The 21,941-nt window shown below is 39.7% G+C and overlaps 1 protein-coding gene and 1 long non-coding RNA gene across 6 annotated transcripts in view; one reads left to right on the top strand and one right to left on the bottom strand.

Moving 5' to 3' along the window:
• PPP2R2C (protein phosphatase 2 regulatory subunit Bgamma) overlaps window positions 1–21,941 on the bottom strand; it is a 202,826-nt gene that overhangs the window by 130,393 nt on the left and 50,492 nt on the right. For 3 of the 5 annotated variants that reach the window (XM_062636349.1, XM_062636352.1, XM_062636347.1), the window contains exon 1: window positions 13,186–13,828. The exons of 1 other annotated variant lie outside the window; for it this stretch is intronic. Coding sequence is in view for 1 of the 4 variants with exons in the window: in XM_062636347.1 (XP_062492331.1) it covers window positions 13,186–13,255 (70 nt within the window). In the remaining 3 variants the exon portion in view is untranslated. Of the gene's footprint in view, window positions 1–13,185; window positions 13,830–21,941 lie in introns of those variants that run through there. One more of the 5 variants, XM_062636348.1, reaches the window with a different exon arrangement.
• On the top strand, window positions 13,729–21,541 carry LOC134172858 (uncharacterized). Its single transcript, XR_009968039.1, has 2 exons — window positions 13,729–13,857; window positions 20,791–21,541. It is a non-coding gene; the product is annotated as an uncharacterized LOC134172858 (long non-coding RNA).

Here is a 21,941-nt window from a genome sequence, read left to right as displayed (position 1 = left end):
GAATTTAAAGCTTTGGGCCCTGAACAGAGATGGAACAGTTGCCTTCTGGCAGGAATTAAGGCTGGCATGGAATATTCACAAAAAAAAATAAAATTAAAAGATAGTCTGGAAAATGGCCAAAAGGAGATCAAAGGAACTTTAGCAGCATGAAGGCATATACCAGAAGCACATGAAAGGGAACTTCAAGGCAGACCACTAGGTTTAAGGAAGTATCTTTTGCCTGGGTAAAAGGCAGTGTGAATGAGGGGAAAATGTAAATTACACTTGTGAAATATTTAGTCCCAAAATATCTATACTCTTTTGTATAATTTCCAGACCTGACCACACGTCAGACATATACAACAAAAGACGTATTTCAGATTCAGCCCATATTTTGAAATATAAGAACTGATCAGCATATCCTTCTTCCTCTTCTTGAAGAACAACGTGCTACTGTATCTGAGATTCAGATTCTGCAAAATGCCAGCTATCTGTGAGTTAAAACATATTAAACACAGAGAAACTATAGCTCATGTCTTTTAACACATATATTGTGGTAAATATATGCAACAGGCATGCATAATTATGATGGTAAACTGAGACTTTCCAGAAACACCAATATGATGAAGTTCAACTAGAAACGGTAACAGAAGAAATCTGGAAGGATTATATAGGACACTGGCAGAACTACATAGCTTCAAATTAGGTGAGGACTCTAGTAGGACCAACCATGGCAGCACAGAGCTCATTATTTAACCCTAATTTTTTGTAACTTCATTAAAGACTTAATCTTTAAAAGTAGTATTAAGGGTAAAAAAATGTGATTGTTGTGTGTCCAATGTTGTCACACAGAGGTCTAGCAGCATCAGTGATTCAGGGGTGAATTGAGAAGCTGGCATCCTCACCACCACTGGGAAAAAGGGCAGCAAATGGACACAGACAGAATCCACATGCTTATTATACCCATGTATTTACTGGACTTCCAAAGCATTTCTGTTTAATATTAGCTTCTGCATTTAGTTTGCCTGCAATGCAGAAAGTCTCTCCTCTCTGAAGCATAAGCTAATAGAAATTCCTAAATCATTTTCTGCTCTGTTCACACAGAGGGACCTACAGAGGGGAGGCCAGACCATGGCTTCACTGAGACTCACTCATAGAACTGCAGGAACAAGATGGCTCCAGAACAATCAGTTATCCACATATGTGATCTCAGTACCCCCACGGCTGGAAAGAGGAGCTCTGGGGATTCTGAATTGGATAAAAGCTTCAGGGAACTGCTGGGTTATTGCTTTTAAGAGCTATTAGGATGAAGAGGTGCTTTGGCTCATCCCTTGTTTCTGCGCTATGCGCTGCTATTGCACTCTGTCAATAAATTCTGTCCATGATTCCACCAGAAAAGGCAGGTTTTGAAAAACAGAATGAAAACAATTAGAGGAAAATCTTCCTGTTTTCCAGCAGAAGTTTTCTCAGTGAGGCACAGAACAAGGAACAGAAAAAACAATGCGTCTTCAGACATGAGAGAGTTGGGGTTGTTCAGCCTGGAGAAGAGAAGGCTCCAGGAAGACCTTATTGCAGCCTTCCAGTACATAAAGGGGGGCTATAAAGAAAGATGTGGAGAGACTTTTTATCAGGGCCGGTTGTGATAGGACAAGGGGTAATGGTTTTAAACTAAAAGAGGGTGGATTTAGACAAGACATTAGGAAGTAATTTTTTACAATGAAGGTGCTGAAACACTGGAACAGGCTGCCCAGAGAGGTGGGTAGATGCCCCATCCATAGAAATGTTCAAGTTCAGGCTGGACAGGGCTCTGAGCAACCTGATCTAGTTGAAGATATCGCTGCTTATTTCAGGGGGATCAGACTAGATGACCTTTAAAGGTCCCTTCCAACCCAAGCTATTCTACAATTCTATATATTTTAGGCATCCCCAGTTAACAAACTGTTAATTCAAATACTGACCCCATTAACCTGTATACAGATCTTTCAAAGCATGTAAACTACAGAACTAGCGTGCTCTCCCAAGTTACTCTAACTCTGTCATGCTGCAGAATAAAACATTTTAGAATGGGTAGATGATGAATACATTAGAGAAATCAGATTTAAAGCAAGGCAAAATGGTTAATGGTAGCTCTAAAGTTAAAAGCTTTTTAAATCTTGGCAAAATTCAGATAACATTTTCTATTTAGCCTTAAAATTAAATCTCAAAAGTGTCTGGATTTACTGGATGCATTATTGTCTTGGACAATGAAGATCCATGAATGTATATGCTCTTATGCATGAACATATAACAAACGGAGATTTCTGGATCAGAGGTGACTTAGCAAGAGGAACAATATGAGCTTAGAAATATTTCCAATGATTCAGGATAAGAAACTGCTAAACTAGGTATTTTTTATAGCAAACTGTAAATTCTATTGCTAACAATAATATGCCACCCAAAATGACTGAACTCAGTCATTAAAATATAAATTAAAGGAATAGCATCCTGTGCCAACTTCAATACAACTACATCTATCAAGTCTCATCTGTAGTAGCTGGGCTGATGTTTGCTATGTGGAGTTAAAAACACTAATTCCTCCAATTTACAGCAACTTCTTGGCTTTCAGGAACAAAAATCGTTTTCTGTCTAAATATACTTACACTTAACAATCAGGAATTAATCCCTCTGCAAACAATTCTCCACATTGGCAATCTTCTTTGTTAGTAATTATTTATAACACAGAAGCATCAAAGCTTTCTGCTTTCAGATCTAATATTAGTACTATTACTACCATTTCCCAGGTACATCCAGGATAACTGTCAAACATTTTTCAATATACTTATAGTTCCTATTTCTCCCTTGCCTTCTACCATGCATAAATATTACAAAAACCTTATAGACAGCTGGTTTTGAAGAGGCTTTACAGTAAACATCACTACTATATGTCTCTACAACACAGATTAAGTGGTGCACATTAGTTTGCATGGTGCAGCAATGGGGCCCCGATGGCAGACAGAAGTCAGCACTGTTCACCACAGGCTGTACTCTCCGGGGTAGGCAGGTGTGGTGTTTCCTTCTCTGTCAGCAAGGGACAAGTCTAGAAACAGGCCAAGTTTGCTGACATTTTAAGCAGAAGCTGGACTCAGGTTGCTGGGCTCACTAGGGCCTCTTTCACCCTGGTCTCCCCTCTGCCTGTACTACCTCTACAATGGGACAGCTACCCACAGCAGCAGAGAAGTAAGGGTGGGCAGCCCAAGCTACAACATCCTCTGGAGAATGGACTGTTTGCTGCTAATAACAGCATCCACAAGCGGTTTCAAACCAAACCACAAATTAAAATACCTTGATATTGATTTGAAGGTATGCAAAAGTAAAAGAAACATTCTCAGTATTTCAACCTAACCAAAAAACTAGGAAAGGTCGATGCAAGAAACAACTGTTTGTACAAGTCACATTCTGCAGTGATTTCTGCAGGGCAGTTCAAAGTTTAAGCAACTAAAACTCTTCACTTGGACATTGTGTAAATTCTTGCAGCTAGTAAATCTTCAAGTTTTAACATAATTGGTTGATTTTCAGTATCATTACTACTAACAGATGCAACTTACTTGTTTCTAATCTAGAACCTTTATAACATTTACATAGTGCCACAAAGGGCCTCTACTCTGTATGAGCTATTTTCCTGAAATGCAAGTGGAAGCACAGAAATATTGAATCTAACAATTAAGTACATACTTGGCCCTCGAAGCCAAAAGTCATGCCCAAGTAATCAAAAATGCAGCTCATCACCTCCACATGGGAAAATCAGAAATGCAAGGACACTGCTTCTCATGCCATGGTGTAAGGAAAGTTTCATTCCAGTCACAGACCAGCTCTCACTTCCTTGATGAGCAAACACTGACATACACAGACCAAAATAGTCTGCGAATCATATAGGACCCGAAAGACAGACACTGCCCTACATACAAACTCTTACTGTCCCATCTCCCAATGCTGAAACTTCTGCACAGCTGGTTCATACTTCTAGATTCACATTCCAAGCATAAGTGGAACGAATACAGACACACCAGACAACACGTACCAGCAGCCATCCACAACACTTCTGTGAGTATAACATATACAGAAGCATAACTGTACACAACATGCACAAAATCATATTCACATTGCATTCAGTGAGGAGTACCACCACCCATATGACCATAACTTAACTCTTGGCATCAGGTATTCCAGGAATTCCTGTAAGATGTGTAATAATTCACAGCTGCCCGTTTCAAAGAGACTGCATATGTGAATTCTGCTTTGAGCTTCACTGCTGATTAAAGAGAGTGTACTTGACCTAAATCTCCCATTCAAAAGAAGACTACAGCATACATATCCGACTTCATCTTGTACTGGTTATTCCCATATCACAGATCTGCATGCAGAAAGAAAAGATATCAAAACAAGCAGGGTGTCAAAATTACCTTCTAGCATAATGAGAGTTTTGTGTGCTACCCTCACAGCCAATTTTGCCCTGTGATTACCAGTTCACTGGGCCTATTTGTTGAATTCTGCTAATTAGTTATTAGTCCTGAATTTATTAGTTGAATTTTTTTTTATCATAACGTAGAAATAAAGACACTATCAGAAATTATTTATGAAATAGTGACAGACAGAGCCTGATTTACACTATACATCTGAAAATGCTGGAAAGATTTGATACAGACCTTGTGCCAAGTTATATCATCAATTGAAACCTCTCAACATTAATAGAAGGTGAGGTTGCACTGACTGGGTAAAAGTTCAGAAATACATTACTGAAATTTACTGACCAGCTCACTGCTTGAAAACTATTTTTACTGTCTTTGAAAGACTCATTTGATGTCTTAGATTAAGGGGAAATAATATGGATCCATTAAAAAAAGAGAGAAGGAAATAAGCAGTCATTTATTTTTCACTGAACTCTGATAATCTTTATTTTTACTAGAAAAATAAACAACAAGCAGACATGGCCCAACAAGCAGAGCATGTTATGGCTGTCTTTAATGCAAGCAGTGCTATCACAGGGCAGCATTAACCTCAGAATTTATGCAAATAGTGCTCTATTGTACAGTCATCAACTACTTGCAAGGCCTGGGTTGCATAAACAAACAAAAGCACTACTAACAGGAAGAATTAAGGTGACAATTAATTAAGTTCTACTCAGACTTGAGTTGAACTGCAGCTGGAAGATAATAAACCAACTCTCAGTCCTTTACTTTCTTATGTACTCTGCTCCTAAGTAAAACACACTCAAATACCATTGTATTACGATCAGTAAATACAAAAGAAAAAGCAGTGCTATATTTTACAATACAGATCCCAGTTAAATACATTGTATTTAACAGCACAGATCCCAGACCCCTGACATATTAATAATTCACAAAAGTCACTGAACTGCATGACTCATTTTGCTGGAAGATTTTATTAGAAATTGAGTCTCTTAATGTACATTTATATTACCAATATTTGCAGTGGCAAAACACAGACTGCTGTCATATGCATTCAAGCAATGAAAATAACAGGTACAGTAGTTTTTCAGAAAGGAAACATTCCTGAGAAAAGGAGCTCTCTTACCATCTGTAAGGCTGCTTTGCTAGGTGGGGTTTTTGTTTTTGGTAAAGAACCATGAGACTTTCACAAGGAACCAGTAACACAGTACCACATTCATTACTAAAGGCAAGTTTAGTGTTAACCTAAGAACTACAGAAATAATTGATCAAGAAAGTGCCTAAATATGCCTAGATGTGCATTTAAAACCCTTTCTTGTTTAAAAAACAAAAATACCCATAACTTCCTCTACTTTTTCTGAGATAATTACCTACCTTCCTTGCCCTGACCAAAGAACTACACTTATATTAGCCAGCAAATACCTTGTCTTCTCTTAGCATATACTCCTCTACATAAAGCCTTAGTACAGTGGATGATACAAACTACAAAAGGAAAGTCTCAAAGATGCTGAAACTTGTAATGATATAGTAAAACAATGTAAGCAGCAATGATTGATTCCTTTTTTATGGCTGTAATAAAAGATACTCAGTTCTTTATTATAAAATATTCAGTGTTATTGTATTGTGTTTCACATTTTAAACTGATGTAAGAACCACATATATTATTCTCTAAACTCACCATTTAAATACATGATATATTGCTGGAATGTCTGAGGTCTACATAGAAAACGAAATAGATTGCAAGGTACAGTTTGCTTTTCACCATGATGCATACACTAAATAAATTGCTCCTACAGTGAACAAGGACACTGACTCTACCTGTGCGGTGGTGTTTAGCTTTACATTATTCAATGCTTTTGAATTGTCAGCTTCAATTAGACAGAAATCTGTCACAGAGAGAGAATTTGCATAGATCACATTTTGTGCCTGCATTTTATCTTCCACATACGCTGCACTGTTGACCCCCGAACTTCCATTTGTTAAGCTTTATATGTAGCTAAATCGAATGATAGAATAGTTGGGGTTGGAAGGGATCTTCAAAGGACATTTAGTCCAACCCCCCTACAATGAGCACAGACACCTTCCACTAGATCGGATTACCCAGAACCACATCCAACCTGGCCTTGAATGTCTCCACTGACGGCGTATCTACCACCTCTCTGAACAACCTGTGCCAGCATTTTTCCACCCTCTTTTAGTTTAAAACCATTGATTACATCCTGTCGCAACAGGCCCTGCTAAGAAGTCTCTCCACACCTTTCTTATAGGCCCCTTTTAAGTACTGAAGGGCCACAATAAGGTCTCCCTGAAGCCTTTTCTCTAGGCTTAACCCCAACTCTCTCAGCCTTTCCTCATAGGAGAGGCACTCCACCCCTCTGATCATTTCTGTGGCCCTCCTCTGGATAGTAGTTATAAATATACTCTAAACATTTCTATTCATAATGTTTCCAGTCCATATTTATCTATATATAATAATATACATAGGAATAAACTGAATATAGGCTAAACGCTGAAACTAATTGGTCTTTTTGTGCCACCCAACACTGCTGGCAGCTGAGAAAAGCCCCATACTGATACGATGACATTCTTTCGCAGCTCTGTGTACTCACTGCCATGGAAGCAGCTCAGCTGGTTTATCATGCAGCTAATATTCTAGACAGTTCTTTTCTTTTGTTAGTACGTCTTACTCATTTCTCCAGGACCTATAACACTACACAGCAACTATATAGAGCTAGTTATTATTTAGTTACTGAGTGGGAGATCATCTGTTGATGATCTATGCAAAGAGAGACAAAATTACCATCGGTCCCTGAGGGCAACCCACCAAAACCAGCACTGGATATGCATGCCTTTGCAAATGGGGAACACATTGCCACCCAGTTTAGTCACACTTGGTAACATTCCACAGGGTACATGTGTCGCTGGTGAATAATTGTCAAGTGGATGCATGACATTAAATGGGGATCCAAACCAAGTTAACTCCATGCCTTTTAAGCATGTCCTGCAGTTCAGAGTAGCCTGAAGTGCTCTCTTAAGAGGTTCTAACAGCCAGCCCATGAACTAAACCCTTCCTTGAAGAGGCAGGTATTTTGAGGAGGCTGTAACACGTTACCACTAACATGCCACTGCACTCCAGGAACGCTGCAAATTAACTCCAAAATCGCAGTCTAGGGTCAACTATCCTAATCCTATTCCTGATTATGATTTCTTCATAAGGCACTTTTGGCAAGTAAAATAGAGATGATGATATTATGAGTGCCTAACACAGGTAGTATGGAAATTGAATCTATGGAGTACTTTGAATATGTAGCTGGTACTGCACAGTGACAAGTGTTGCTGACAGTGTAATTCAGTTTGCTAAACCTATATTTTCCAGGTTTGCCTGAGTGAATTATTGCCCCATGTTGCCCACACTGGATGCTGCCTTAAATGTCTGTGCCATGCAGACCCAAGCTTCGGGTAGTACCAGTCTCATTTTCCTACATGCTGAGCCGCCCATCCAGCAGCAGGTTTGAGTGGGTGAGCAAACACTTCAGGCCTCAGTGTGAGCCAGCACAACAGCTCTGCTCTCGCCCTGCTTCTGTGGCTTCTACCAACTAAGCTGCATGAATAAAGATTACAAAGCCAGCACCGTCAGCTGGAGGGAATAAACCTTATTAATCCAAATCTTCAAGGCTACCCACAACATTTATCTGAATAGCACTGTGAATGAAAGGAGAACCAAATCCATGCACAAAAGGACATAACTATATCCTGTTTAACAAGGGGCAAAGTTATGCTTTAACAAGGTTTACCTCTGTTCATACTCAAAGAAAAAAAGCTAAGTAACACATGTGCATAGAACAGCAATGAGCAATAATTTCTATGCTCATTCCAAAACTGTTTCTAAGTGAGTTTTGTAAAAAGACAAAATTCATCAGTATTCACAACATAAATTGCTGGAGGTTAAGAGAGGAAGAGTTACTTCTTGCACTCTACTTAATAAGCTCCTCAGAAATAAGTGAACAGACTGGACTGATGGTGAGCCTGAGCCAGCAGAGCAGTATCTGTTCACTATATTCACCCAATACTCTCAGGTAGTCAGCTCTTCTTCAAATTACATTTGAGATGTTTATGAAAGAACAGTTCATAAACAGATTTCTTCTTGCCGGATGAAAACATCAGATGATTTCCCTTAACTTTGATTAATACAGACCAGAGTTACTAATTTCTTTAGTTAAGGGGGAAAAGCTCCCTAAATTTTTTCTCATTATCTGCAGAGGATTTTTCTGTAAAGGAAAAAAAAAAGTCTTTTTTCATCCTCTCTAATAGATGCTTCACATGGTTATGATTCAATATGTTTTATACTACACTGGTAATTCTCATTCTCCAAATATCACATTTAAGGAGGTTAATACACCATTAACATGATTAACTTTTTAATAGAAATTAAGCCATATGGAACCAATCTGCACCATTTGGCCATATTAATGACTAGATAGTGAAGGTCAGCTTCTGCACCTGAGCAACTTCACTGGTTTCACTTGAATTTCCAGGCCTAGACCAAAGGAATGAACCTACCTCTCTCTAGAAACTGAAAGCATAAGCAACTTCCTATTTTTTTCCCAAAATAGAGATAATCCATAAAAAGGCAGGGGTGAATCAATACACTAGGCCTGTCTGCAATCTTCCGAATGCCTTCACCACCAGAAAAGCATTTTTCTGATAAATTTGGGATCATGGAGGTGAATCACATCCCTTAATGCAGTTTGGCGAGAACGGTGAATTTTATTCATTATTTCTCTGTCAATCATTACATGTATAAATTGCAGAGTAACGAATTACAGTGCAGTTGATCAAAGGAGCAGCACTGTTTCCTATAGCTTTTTGCCCCTTCCAGCAATACAGCAATCAGACCACACAACTCGCAGTTGTGTATCAGACCCTGCGTGTCTGATCCTGAAGTCCCAAGACAGCAAAGCACATCAGTGGCCCTGTCAGTTTAACCACTAATAATGTCAAGAGAATTCTCAGACTGAAGGAGATTCTCTGTCCCCAAAAGCACACAAGCCCTTTCCCTCCTTTATCCCTTCCCCAACTCACTGCAATCTTGCCACCTCCCCTAACACACTTCGCCTGTAAGTAATGAAGGCTCATGTTTCTCCGTCCAGCCCATCTTCTTTCCCATGTTACACTGTGCTTCTCCTCTCTTCTCAGTTCTTCTTAAAGGTGTTGTGGAAATAATACGTTTTACTGACCCAGCACCTCCTGGGCAGCTGCTTTCCCGGAGCCGGGTGGAAAAGGCAATAAAGATAAAACGCAGCTCAGCAATGAATCACAAGCCTGAACACATCTCAGAGGTCATCTCTCCCATCCCTCTGCCCCACGGGAGGCTCAGCTATCCTCATGTCATTTCTTACAGACATCTCTGTCACCCGCTTTTAAAAACCTCAGTGATAGGAACTACACAAACTCCCTAGGCAATATAACCCAGTCTTCCATCACCTTCACATAAAAAAATTCAACCTTTTCTTCACAGGTCACATTTTCTAGGCCTCAGGTTTTTTCTCCATTCTTCCTTTACAAGTCTCATCAGGCCTTGCCTGCTTTCCCTGCACAAACAACTCCAATTAAAGAGGTTTCCTTCAAAAAACACTTCTGAAAGTGATCATTAAAGAACTTACTGTATACTGCTGCTGGAATTAAATTGTCTTTTCTATTGTGCAACTCTAACATAATTTGAAGATTTACAGTGACAAAATTATGCGAGCCTTGCGTGTTTCAAGTTCATTGGTTTTACTGCAGATACACATATGCAACAGGAGAAACAAGTCCAGATAGTCACTGTTGTCATGTGTTTCTGTAATGCCTATTACCAGAAACAGCATAACATCAACAGTAGAACATCAACCATCAAATCAAGGAACTTTTGAGATTTAAAAGACAATTCAATTTTTCATAGTCAAGCTAAAGCCATGTTTGATACAGATAACCCCAGTGTTACAAAATAGTGACCTATCGAAGAGATGAAATTTGACTTTGCTTGAGCAAGCAGTTTCATTAGGAACACAGCCCACTAGAGAGAGCAGAGCAAATCAGATTTGGCTCACAGTTTTCCTGTGAATTCATATGTCACCTGGTTGTTTATTGGTTTTAAATCACTAAAGAAGTAAAAGAGGAAGAGAACTGAAGCAATGTTCTAGTTAACCCTCATCTTCTTGATTATTGCTGGCTTTACTTTCCTCAGGGAATACAGAGGAAGAAAATGCACATAAAGGTCAGAAATACCCCCTTTTGTAAATGAATTTAGTCTGCTGCCTGGAGCAGTGAGGACAGAGGACACCCCTTACCAAGATTTTTAAACACAGATTCATAGTTATTCACAGACAACAACAAAACCAGTAACTTCTCTAATATACTGGATACAATATAAATTTGTATTTCTTTGTTTTAAATAGTGGATTATAAAAGCCAAAGACCCCAAAAGAAAGTCTTTGGGTTTGGCCCAAATGAAATTATTTTCCAATATAACAAAGCAATGCACTACTACCTTCAACTGCATTTCTGTATGTATGTTACTACTACACACCCTGCACTAACATATCACAGGACCAAATGCAAGCACTGTGAAAGGACTTCAGGCCTTGAAAATGAGGAGTGTTAAAGATTGTTTCATGGAGCCAATCTTTAAACAAAATTAGCATACAAAGAAGAACAAACCGGAACATACAAAGCACATTTTAAGCACTGGTTTAACTTATGTGTTCATTATGCATTTTAAACCAAGGATACCAATGAGAAATAAAAAATTCTGATGCTCTTTGAGCTGAAGGTGTCCCTGGAAAAATTTCACAGATAATCCATTCCCTCTTGATTTTCATGATCTTTTCAAAGGTGTGGCAATGTCAGATATAACAGATGTGAAGTTCCATTACAGCTGACCAACTAAGCATTCCCAAGAAACATTACACTAGTTGGAGATGAAAAGCTAACACTTTGCTACTGAAGGTTTCCCATACTTCATCTACCTCAACATCAGATGCCAACACATTTCACAATGACTTCTGATAACAGGGAAAATACAAAACAGGCCAACATTGATACTTCAGGTTTATTTTAACCCATTTCAGACAAGCTGTCCATGTGCAACCACAGAAGAACATCCAGTCCTGCTGATCCAAATATCAAGACAAAACTGAAGAAAAACCTAACACTTGCGTCAGCAGCATTCCCAAATATACTAAAAACTCCCATATAATTTTGCAAACACCCCTAATATGTGGAAGAAGAGAATATTAATTTGCAGAATCCACAAGGGATTATTTTCCTCATGTTACAAAACTGACAGACTTGAAAGTCCAAATTTTAACACAGCTGCTCATGTCCATTAAATATGTATCTGTATCTCAACATGTAGCAAGTACACTGCAGTAATTATACTGTGCTCTTTGCAGGATCTAAAGCATAAATTTCTACATTTTTAAGACAAAGTTTCTTCAAATGTTATGACACCTCAAAACATAAATCATCATTCAGGCATTAAGAAAAAAATCAAAGCAAATTGAAAAATGAACCAAAACATGAACCAGAATGCAAAGAATGTCCTAGAGGCAAGATCAGCAGTTATACCAGCCACTGGTGAGAGTGACAGTACATGGCATTTTGCATCCTTCTTCTGAAGAATCTGCTTTGTGTTCCCAGGATGGCAAAATCATCCTGCCCTTTCCTATGTCCTAAAAAAATGCCAATCATCAATAGCCAAGAGAGCATCAGTTGATAGCATTTCAGGATGCAGCATGGGAGTATTAAGTGACTGAGCATTGATCAAATCACAACAGAATCTGCAGACTGAGTCTCAAGTAGTATTGGTTGACCCTGATGTTAAGTGTGTTCATATTATATAAGCCTACACCAAAGTACCACTTCTGCTGCTGGAAAGTGCTGTTAAAACTCTGCACACACAAACATATATTCAAAGTCAAGCACCTACAAATACATTTCTCCTGTTCAATCAATCAATCTTCAAAGGGCCTAGTCTTAAACCAACTTTCTGGAAAAGAAATATGGATCAGTACCTGACCCAACCATTTCACTGGTCACAAGGTAAATTCTCTAAGCATTTAATGTGTGTCACCTGCAGGAAAATTCCTTTTTATGTAATAAGCTACCAGCCATTGAATTATTTAAAATGAAGGTACCTTTTCTTTTCTCATGTACCTTGCACATACACAGAGGGTGGAAAGAAGGCAGCAGGATTTCAAAAATTATGCTTACATGTCCCTTCTAAATGTATACTGTTCTCTAGGGAACAATCAACTCAGTAATGTCTGTAATGCTCAGGCTATAATTACAAAAATTAGATGCATAACCTTTATTACACCAGCAAACAGTTAACTTCACAGATTATTTCTCTTACTTTACTGCTCTCAAATCTTTCATCTTTTCTGTAAGTAATAAACTGCTTCCAATCTTCTACACTGCAGCTAAACTGTGCATTCAATGTCAGGTGCTGCACACCTCACTAGCAGAAACTCAGCACAATGCAAGACCACCTTCAGCCCATATAGTTTCATATACTGCCATAGCATGGCAGAATGCCTTCGGGATTTAGCAAATTCAAACAGATTCTGTTGCTACATCACATAGTTAACGCCTTGAAAGTCTCCCTGTTTAAAGAAAAAGGAAGAAAAAGAAGGAACAGCCTACATCTCCAAATATGACAGTGCATTCCTGGCATAGAAAATGCAATGCAAGAAGAGAATAATGACAGTATTTATGTTACCTTCAGTCACATAGTTGTGGTCTCGAAGAAAGCTGTGGTTAATTTTTCGTGTGTCCGTGTCCTCGCCCATTTACAGCAGGATTACTCAGCATGCCTATCCGCAGTGGACTGATAGCATCAGCAGAGGTCGTCACAAGAGCACCATCCATGCTGCCACTGCCTAGCAGAGGCGGAGAACACACTGGGCTACTGAGCACAGCATAATGAGCGCTAGAGATGCAGCACAGATTTGGGAGGGTGAATAACGATCGGGAAAGAAAAAAAAAAAAAAATGGATCGGGGGAGGAAAAGAAAAAAGTAATGGGAAAAAATCGGAGGGAGAAACAGCTCCGATAAATTATGAATGCAGAAAGCCAGTAGGGAGCTTGCGTGAAGGGAATACAGGCACTTCTCCGAGAGTTAAAGAATAACCCAATTGTTTAGTCAGGTACTCCTTAAACAAGTGCCCACGCAGAGTCTCCTCCAAGTGCCTGCTGCTGGGGATCTTGCTGGATGCTGTAAAGTGGCAATCAGCGTACTGCAGCAAAACCCGCCCGGAGAAGGGCTCTGATTGCTGTTGCTGCTACCGCTGTCATCTGCCTGTGCTGCATCAGAGCAGGCCCCTCCCCGTCAGCCGCTCACTGCCCAACCGCACAAGATCTGCATGTAGGAAAGTGAAAAATGAGACTGCAGGTAATTATTTTAGCTGTTCTGCCGGGAAGATGGGCGATGAAGAAATTAAGGGAGGGGATGAGGGAGAAAAAACTTCAAGCTGCTTTAAACGGGTTTGCATTGACATGGACCGCACACTAGCGTGCAGCCACAATTCTGTGCTAGTCGATACTGTCATATGCAGCAAAAGCAACAGTCGTTCAATGTCAGCCTGTGTAAATATGACTGAAATTGCCAAATATCTGCCTATGCAAATGGAATCATTAGAGGGAGGGCAACCACTCAGAAAAGTGAGATAAAATAAATATTATTTACCTTTCCATCTTTTCCACTTTTGTAAATAAAAGACAAATTACAAAGTATGAAAAAGATAACAGCCAGGAAAATAATCTCTGTGGCTTCCCCGTACAGGAAAGGAAAGCCGGACAAAGGGAATGTCTGCAGGTCATGGGGCTTTCTTAGACCTGCTACTTTCATTCACTGCATTGTCCCTTCACCTTGGAAAAGTAGTGTTGAAATCTGTCTACTCAGAAATAGGAAAACGAGTAAAAGAAGAAAATTGCCTACTTGCATTATAAAATAAAGCTAGTTCTTTAGTCCAAGAGGTTAATGGCTATTACAGGTTATATTACAGCAAAATTCTTTCAACTGAACGGAGAAGCAGTTCCTTTAAGCTTTCAGTATCTGTTCATGACACCGTGAACCATTTGACGCAGAAGGCACATACTCTGAAAAGGTGTAAGCACCACTGAAGTTTAGAAATTTGAATAGAAAACAAATGACTGTGGACTGAAACCTCCACTACATCATGAAAAGGGAGCATACCATCACCAATCCAATTTAGGGGAGAGAGTACAGTCCTGTGGCTTAGGCCCTGGAATTGAACACAAAAATACAATTCACTTGTCAGCATTACTACAGCATTTTGTGTAATCCTGCATGAGGGTTTTTGTCTTTCTTTATAATGAAGCTACAACATATGGTTCTTGAAGGTAAATTCAAATACATTGCTGTTACTATAAAAGGGGCATGTGACTTATCTCTATACTTTTTTCAATGTAAAAACCTGCCCAGGGATAAACATCTAATTTGGAAAAGAAAGAAGAACAGCAGTGGAATGACCTTCTTGCCTTTCTCATGGATAAAACAAAGTAAATCAGAACCATCTTCAACCTGACAAGTAAATATCATAAAATCTTCACATCTAACAAGGTGGGAAAGTAAAATAAGTTATTCAGTACTTGCACCTGAATAGAACACATTTTATTTACACATGATTTTTGTAGGTGACAACACTAGAAATGTTACTTCCGCATTGAGAGCATCAGTTAACATTGTGGTAGCACCGGCAGCCCTACAGTGCCTGCTCTGTCCCCTTCAGTCATTTGCTGCCTTTGCCCATGTTTTCCTAATTTCCAGTCTAAATCTCTCTTGGAGCAACTTGAGGCCATTGCTTATTGTCCCATTGCTCGTTACTTGGCAGAAGAGACCAACCTCCACCTCACTACAACCTCCTTTCAGGTAGTTGTACAGAGCAGTAGGGTCTTCCCTGAGCCTCCTTTTCTCCAGGCTTAACAAACCCAGTTCCCTCACCTGTTCCACATAAGGCTTATTCTCTAGACCCTTCACCAGCTTCATTGCCCCTCTCTGGACCCACTGCAGCACCTCAGTGTCTGTCTGTCTGAACACAGGATTCGAGGCGCAGCCTCACCAGTGCCCAGTACAGGGAGATGATCACTGCCCTCGCCCTGCTAGCCATGCTATTGCTGATACAGGCCAGGATGCACTTGGTCTTCTTGGCTGCCTGGAACAAAGCTGCTCATGTTCAGTTATGTCGATCAGCATCTCCAGGCCCTTTTTCACAGAGCAGCTTTCCAGCCACCCTGCCCCAAGCCTGGAGCACTGCATGGGGTTGTTGTGGCCCAAGTGCAAGACCTGGAACTTCACTTTGTTGAACCTCATACAACTGGCCTCATCCCACTGAGCCAGCCTGTCTAGATTCCCTCTGCAGACCCTTCCTGCCCTTAAGAAGATCAATGCTCTCACCCAACTTGGCGTCATCTGCAGACTCACTGAGGGTGCACTCAATCCCCTTATCCAGATCATTGATAACGATCTTAAACAGAACTGGCCCCAATACCAAGCCCTGGGGAATACCGCTTGTGATCAGCCACCAACTGGATTTAACTCCATTCACAACTCTTTGGGCTCACCCATCCAGCCAGGTTTTTACCCAGCAAACTACACCCATCCAAGCTATGAGCAGCCAGTTTCTCCAGGAGAACACTATGGGAAACTGTGTCAAAGGCTTTACTAAAGTTTAGGTAGACAACATCCATGGCCTTTCCGTCATCCACAGAGCGGGTCACCTTGTCATAGGAGATGAGGTCAGTCAAGCAGGACCTGCCTTTCATAAACTGACACTGACTGGGCCTGATCACCTGGTTGCCCTGTACATGCTGCTTGATGGCACTCCAGACAATCTGCTCCATAATGTTACCCAGCATCAGGGTCAGGCTGACGGGCCTGTAGTTCTCTGGATCCTCCTTCTGGCCCTTTTCATAGATGGGCATCACATTTGCTAACCTCCAGTCAACTGCGATCTACCTGGTTAGCCAGGACTGCTGATAAACGATTGAAAGTGGCTTGGTGAGGATTCCTACCAGCTCCCTCAATACCCCGTGGTGGATTTCAAGGTCCCAAGTTGTTCATAAACAACTTCCTTAGGTATCACATGTGGGTCAGACCATGCTTACCTTGTTTTTTCCGCTTTTAAGTTAAAAGAAATTCTCAAAAGGAGGAACAGAATGAGGATGAAGCCTTTAACAAAAACACTAGGCAACATTCCCTATGTGCATGCAAATGCTTTCCCAAGATTATGAGCCAAATTCTTACTGTGTGGCAAATATTAGTGCTCCAGTGCCTGAAGTAGGTCAGTTCACATGAGAAACATTAGCAAAATTCTGCTTTACTTTTGTAGCACAATGCAAACTTGTGAGACAATGTCTGTGGGTAACTTTAGCTGTGCCATTTTAAATGGTACTTATTATCAATCCCACCAATAACCTACATCACTTGATCTGGTCAAATACCCGGGGGGGGGGGGGGAATGAATCTTTGATCAAAAACACTATTAGGTATTCATGCTTCCACAGTAGCTCACAGTCCTACTCATAAAACAAGACTCTAATTGAGCAGAATACTGTGCAAACACAGAAATAAGAGCACCCTATCCTAAAGAATTTACAAGCAAACTATAAAACAGAAGAGCTACATACACATCATCAGAGACATTTAAGTAAACAGTGAGTCAGTAATGAGGATGAGGTCCTGGTTTTGAGCATTCTTCAAAAGAAGGTCATTTGAGATTTTATGGAGGGCAGCTACAGACAAAAACTGTATTCAAGAGGTTGAATAGTAACTACATAACAAGAATAGAGAGAGCTTAAAGGTAAAAGGAGGAAGCCTGACTAGCAGGTCAAGAGCCTTTTCTTTTTTTTTTTGCCTCCTCCTCATAGATGGAAAAAGACTCAGCACATTAAGATGCATTTTAAACAGTAAGATGTTCAGTGAAAATGTCAGTGGAGAGTGAGAGGTAAGGAGGAAAGGAAATGACAAGGAGGAAAGGAAATGACAAGGGCAGGCATGACACAGATGCCAGAAATAATGTGGGTGTCTGTAAGAAAATAGAAGAATTAAAAGGAAGACAACAAACACTGAATCTGTGCCAAGAGGAGAAAAACCTGATAGGATAGGGCGATAAAATAACTTGAGGAGAGGAAAAAACTTGTATTGCACCTTGTCAGAGTTCTGGGGAGAAGGACTGGAGAAAGGAGAAGGTAGAGAAAAAAAAAAAAAGGAAGGAGCCAGAAACTGAGGCAGGAGGCAGTCAGTACCCTTAGGAAGGAATCAAAACTAGCAAAGATACAATTGGAACTGAGAATGTACGATTTAGTAACAGTGTAGCCTAACAGTGGCAAGGAATTGAAGACCGTGAGAACAAATTTTGGCTGCACACTGTTGATCATGTTTGTTCACTGCATTTCCACCAGGAAGCTCTGCAGCATGACAGCAGGAGGAATTAGGTGTTGGGAAGGCAGCTGGTCCCGAGAGTTCCTGCGTGGCCCTGTTTACAAACACCTGTTGAACACACAGCCATCCTGCTTTGCTCCTGCAGAATCTTTTTGTTCTTCTCTTAAACACGTTCTCCCTAAGAGCTTCTATTTAGCTCTGTCAGATACTTGGACCACAGCCTTTAATAATTTACACTCAGTGTCTGAAATAGAGCATTGTCAGGCACTCCCAGCCTCCATTTTACTACCCCAAAATTCATCACTTTATCTGAATGAGAACAATTAAGCTTGAACTGCAATTGAAAGAAACAGTGGTTGAACACTTCCGTTTTTGTCTAACAAAACTTTTCATATACAAATCATTCTGTACTTTATTTCATAAAACACAATGGCTTTAAATGAAATGGAACTGAATTTGAAATTAGCACAGAACTTGAATTATTTCTGAAGAACAAGAGATTTAAAACACTGATGGTAAAACAAAGAGAAACAGTCCTTGGAAGTTACACAAATTGGTCCAAAAGCAGACTATCTTGAAACATTACCTTAATTTATTGTTTGCAAAGTCAGTGGAGGTTTTTAAGTGCTTTGACAGAATTTGCTTCTAACCATATCCTAACATCTGCCAACTAACCAGTACAAACTTTCTCATCTTGAAATACAGTAAGATAACACAGGAAATTAGCTGGCTACAGGACAAATACAACAAAATATTTAGCTAACCCTTTTAAGGTTATACTTCATTGCAATTGTACTTGCTCACCGAAAGAGAATATTTATGAGCCAGATATTCTCTCCCTTTATGGATATCTAGTTTATGTACAGAGATGTAAAACACGTAGCTACTGACTTCTCCCGTTAGGCCACCAGCAAATTAGCTTTACTGTTTATTTATTCATTCTTAATGTCCAGGACAGTAAGATTAAATGGTACAGTCTTTCCTGTTCAGAAATACTGAAGCTCACTGGCTGCCTTTCATTTAAAAAGATAAAGCAGCAAGGAATTATAATGTGATAAGCTACTCCCTTATCCTTCAATCCAACCATAGTCAGAATGGCAGAGAAAGGACTCAGAACTCAGCCAGCAAAAAGACAGCAAATCCACTCCCTTGGTTTTGAGTAGTTTTGCTTCTCACTCTTTGGGAAAGCTACTTTAAAACAGTGGTTCCTCTGCTCTCTAGTCCTCCCCTAGTAATTCTATCCAGAATGAACATTCACTCTACTCTCTAGACTAGATCTACATTGCAAATTGAAGCAGGAATACCCAAGCCACCTTTAAACAAGTTAGATCTTGGATACAGCCCAGCCGTGGTGGCAGAGACCTCAGCAGGAGCTGTATACCTTGGAGAGAAGTGGCCCCATATATGATTAAAGTAGCAATGGTACAAACGTCTTTCCACCAGTGCCTTTTTGAAGACATTCAAGTACATCTCATTACAGGATGCCTACTAGCAAAGGAAGTAATCTAATAGCTCTGTGATAGCAATGAATGTATCATAAATGACTCTTATCAGAGTTTGTCTTAAATCCCATACTTTTCTGAATAGCGCTCTTTATATTTGTCTAATAGCAAAATATAACATACAATACAGTACTACAATGTAATTCCATTTTTGATACTTTGACAACAAAACAAAAGCAAATAGATACTGCCAAAAGTTAATATAAAAAGTAATAAAAAATATCAATCACTGCTATCAAGTAAAAAGCAATTTTGTCTTACGGTAACACCTCAAAATTATTTACAATCTTTATATTGATAGCATTTAATTTCTATTTCACTAACTCTCTTGAGTTACTGTAGAGGAAATTTAATATTTAATATTAAAAATTATGATATAGCCCAACAATTTTTTAAACAAACTAATGACTGCTATCACTATTTGAAAATCCTCTATCATTTACGAAAGGGAAGTTTCTTCAACACACTACATTTTGCTCTGTTAAACTTAAAAGTAACACCTCCCCAGAAGAAATGATTTATTTTTAGCCTACAGAAAAACCTGGAGCTTGAGGAAGAAGGCAGGGCTGGGGACTGCTTCCAACTTAGCCTTTACTTTCACCTGAGATTACTCTGCTCCCAAGTTTCTCATATTGAAATATTAAATGCAAGTATATTTCAAACAAGATGTTTATGTTGGGTATCATTGCATTACATCAGTTTCATTTTATAAATACTTTATACAGATGTGAATTAACTCTTTATATCGATGTGGATTAACTGTAAGTATCCCAGCATCACTTGCATGCTGCGTCACACCTAGTATATGAGGTAGCATGTACCTTGTTACCACTGTATGGTGCTTGTAGGACACTTTCTCTCTAAAGTGATAGCCATGGTAGCATCCTCTCTGAATTACAGAGAACAATTAGGGAGAGCAACTCACCACATGTTCTACTGTTGTGTAGGGGGAAAAAACTTTTCAAGTGTATACTCTACAGACAAGAATATAAAATTGTGATGCATACAGTTTATTCACACTAACATTGTTACTGCATCCTTTTATGAACACAAAACGTAGGAAATCCATCCACACTACTGAAAAACTATGAACCTGGAAAGCAGCAACAGGTCCTAAAAAGGAGAGCTAAAAACCTTTTCGAAAGGGCTGGAAATCATGAAGGGAAGATGTTTTAGTGGCTGTTCACGATGAACAGATCACAGGGACCAGAGCACACAGTGCTAGAGGCTGCTGATGGGCGCTGTCACAACAGTGAAGCCTCAGGAGCTGAGCTGCGTTGCCTCCTGGCACTTCACCCAGCACACTGTCAGAAATGGTTTCCAGACAAGACCTATCACTCCACAGCCAGGCAAGGTAGCAATGACAAAACTAACTTCATACCCTAAAACAAGATGACCCACATTCCAAATATCTTCATAGATGTCAGGCTCTGGAGTGGGACATGAAGCCTGCTGTGACAAGAATGCCTGAAAAGAGACTAACAGAGAAACTGCAAATAAGCACATGGTGTGAAATACAAAAATGTCACTTGGAGATGCTGGAAAACCCAAAGAAATGAGGCTAGAAAACACAGATTAGAAAGTGGCCTGAAAACAAAACACAATTCAGAGCAGGGATACAGGCCATGATAGATCTTACTGAGACTTTGAAAACATGGTTGTGTGCATATTTGTGCAAGAAAGGAATTAGGAAAAGAGGGAAGGAATCCCACGAGAACAACAGTCAAACCAATTCTAAGGGTCACATACATCCCCCCCTGCACAGCAATGGACAAAAACACACATTTAAGCAGTATCCTGTTGAGGCACTTGTGTGGTCAAGACACTGGAAAAGGAAAGCACTTTCTAGAACAGCTTCCAAACACCATCATTGTGAAAGGATTAAGCTGATAAGACACAGAAATCCTAGAAACATGGAGCTTGAAGAATTTCAACAGGAAAATAAAGGAAATCAAGAGGAAAGATGGCAAAGCAGGTACAAGGAAACAAACTTTCTGCCCAAGCTCAAGAGAGGAAACAGAGGAAATTCTTTTAAACTCTATGACCTGTTATAAAATATCAGAAGCTGCCTAAGAATTTGTGTCCTGGGTTCAGCTTAAACCATGACAAGTTGTAACACCTCTAAAACATTCTTGAGACTTAAGCAAGTAATTAAAAATCAAATCAAATTAGCAGATTATATTTGCTTTCATATTAGGAGCTCTTTCTAACGCTTTGCTAATTCAGAACTCAAAATATTTCAGGAAATGATAATGAGGGAACAATTCCTGCACATGGCAAGTCTATTAAACAAAATCAACACAGGATCATTTATTATTGTCTTTGCATTCTACACAATCACACAAAGATGACAGCTTTGAAGGGAGCTTAGCCCAAAAGACTATGCTGCTCATAAGTCTGCAGAGAAATTACATGTGACAGGACATTCATCCCGAGTCCTTCTTTCCACCAATGTGTCTAATTAATTCAGATGGGCATAGTGCAAACAGCTTTTTCTCCAGCTTTACCTTACACCACAGAGTAGTTTCATATTTCTCTGGTCTATGATAACTAAGACGACACCTTCATCCG

The sequence above is a fragment of the Pezoporus occidentalis genome, unplaced genomic scaffold (assembly GCF_034315485.1).
Source record: "Pezoporus occidentalis ecotype Australia unplaced genomic scaffold, CSIRO_AGI_Poc_V1 ctg48, whole genome shotgun sequence".
Taxonomy (NCBI): Eukaryota; Metazoa; Chordata; class Aves; order Psittaciformes; family Psittacidae; genus Pezoporus; species Pezoporus occidentalis.
Note: the sequence above shows the minus strand (reverse complement) of the source record. Positions and strands in the feature narration are given on the sequence as shown.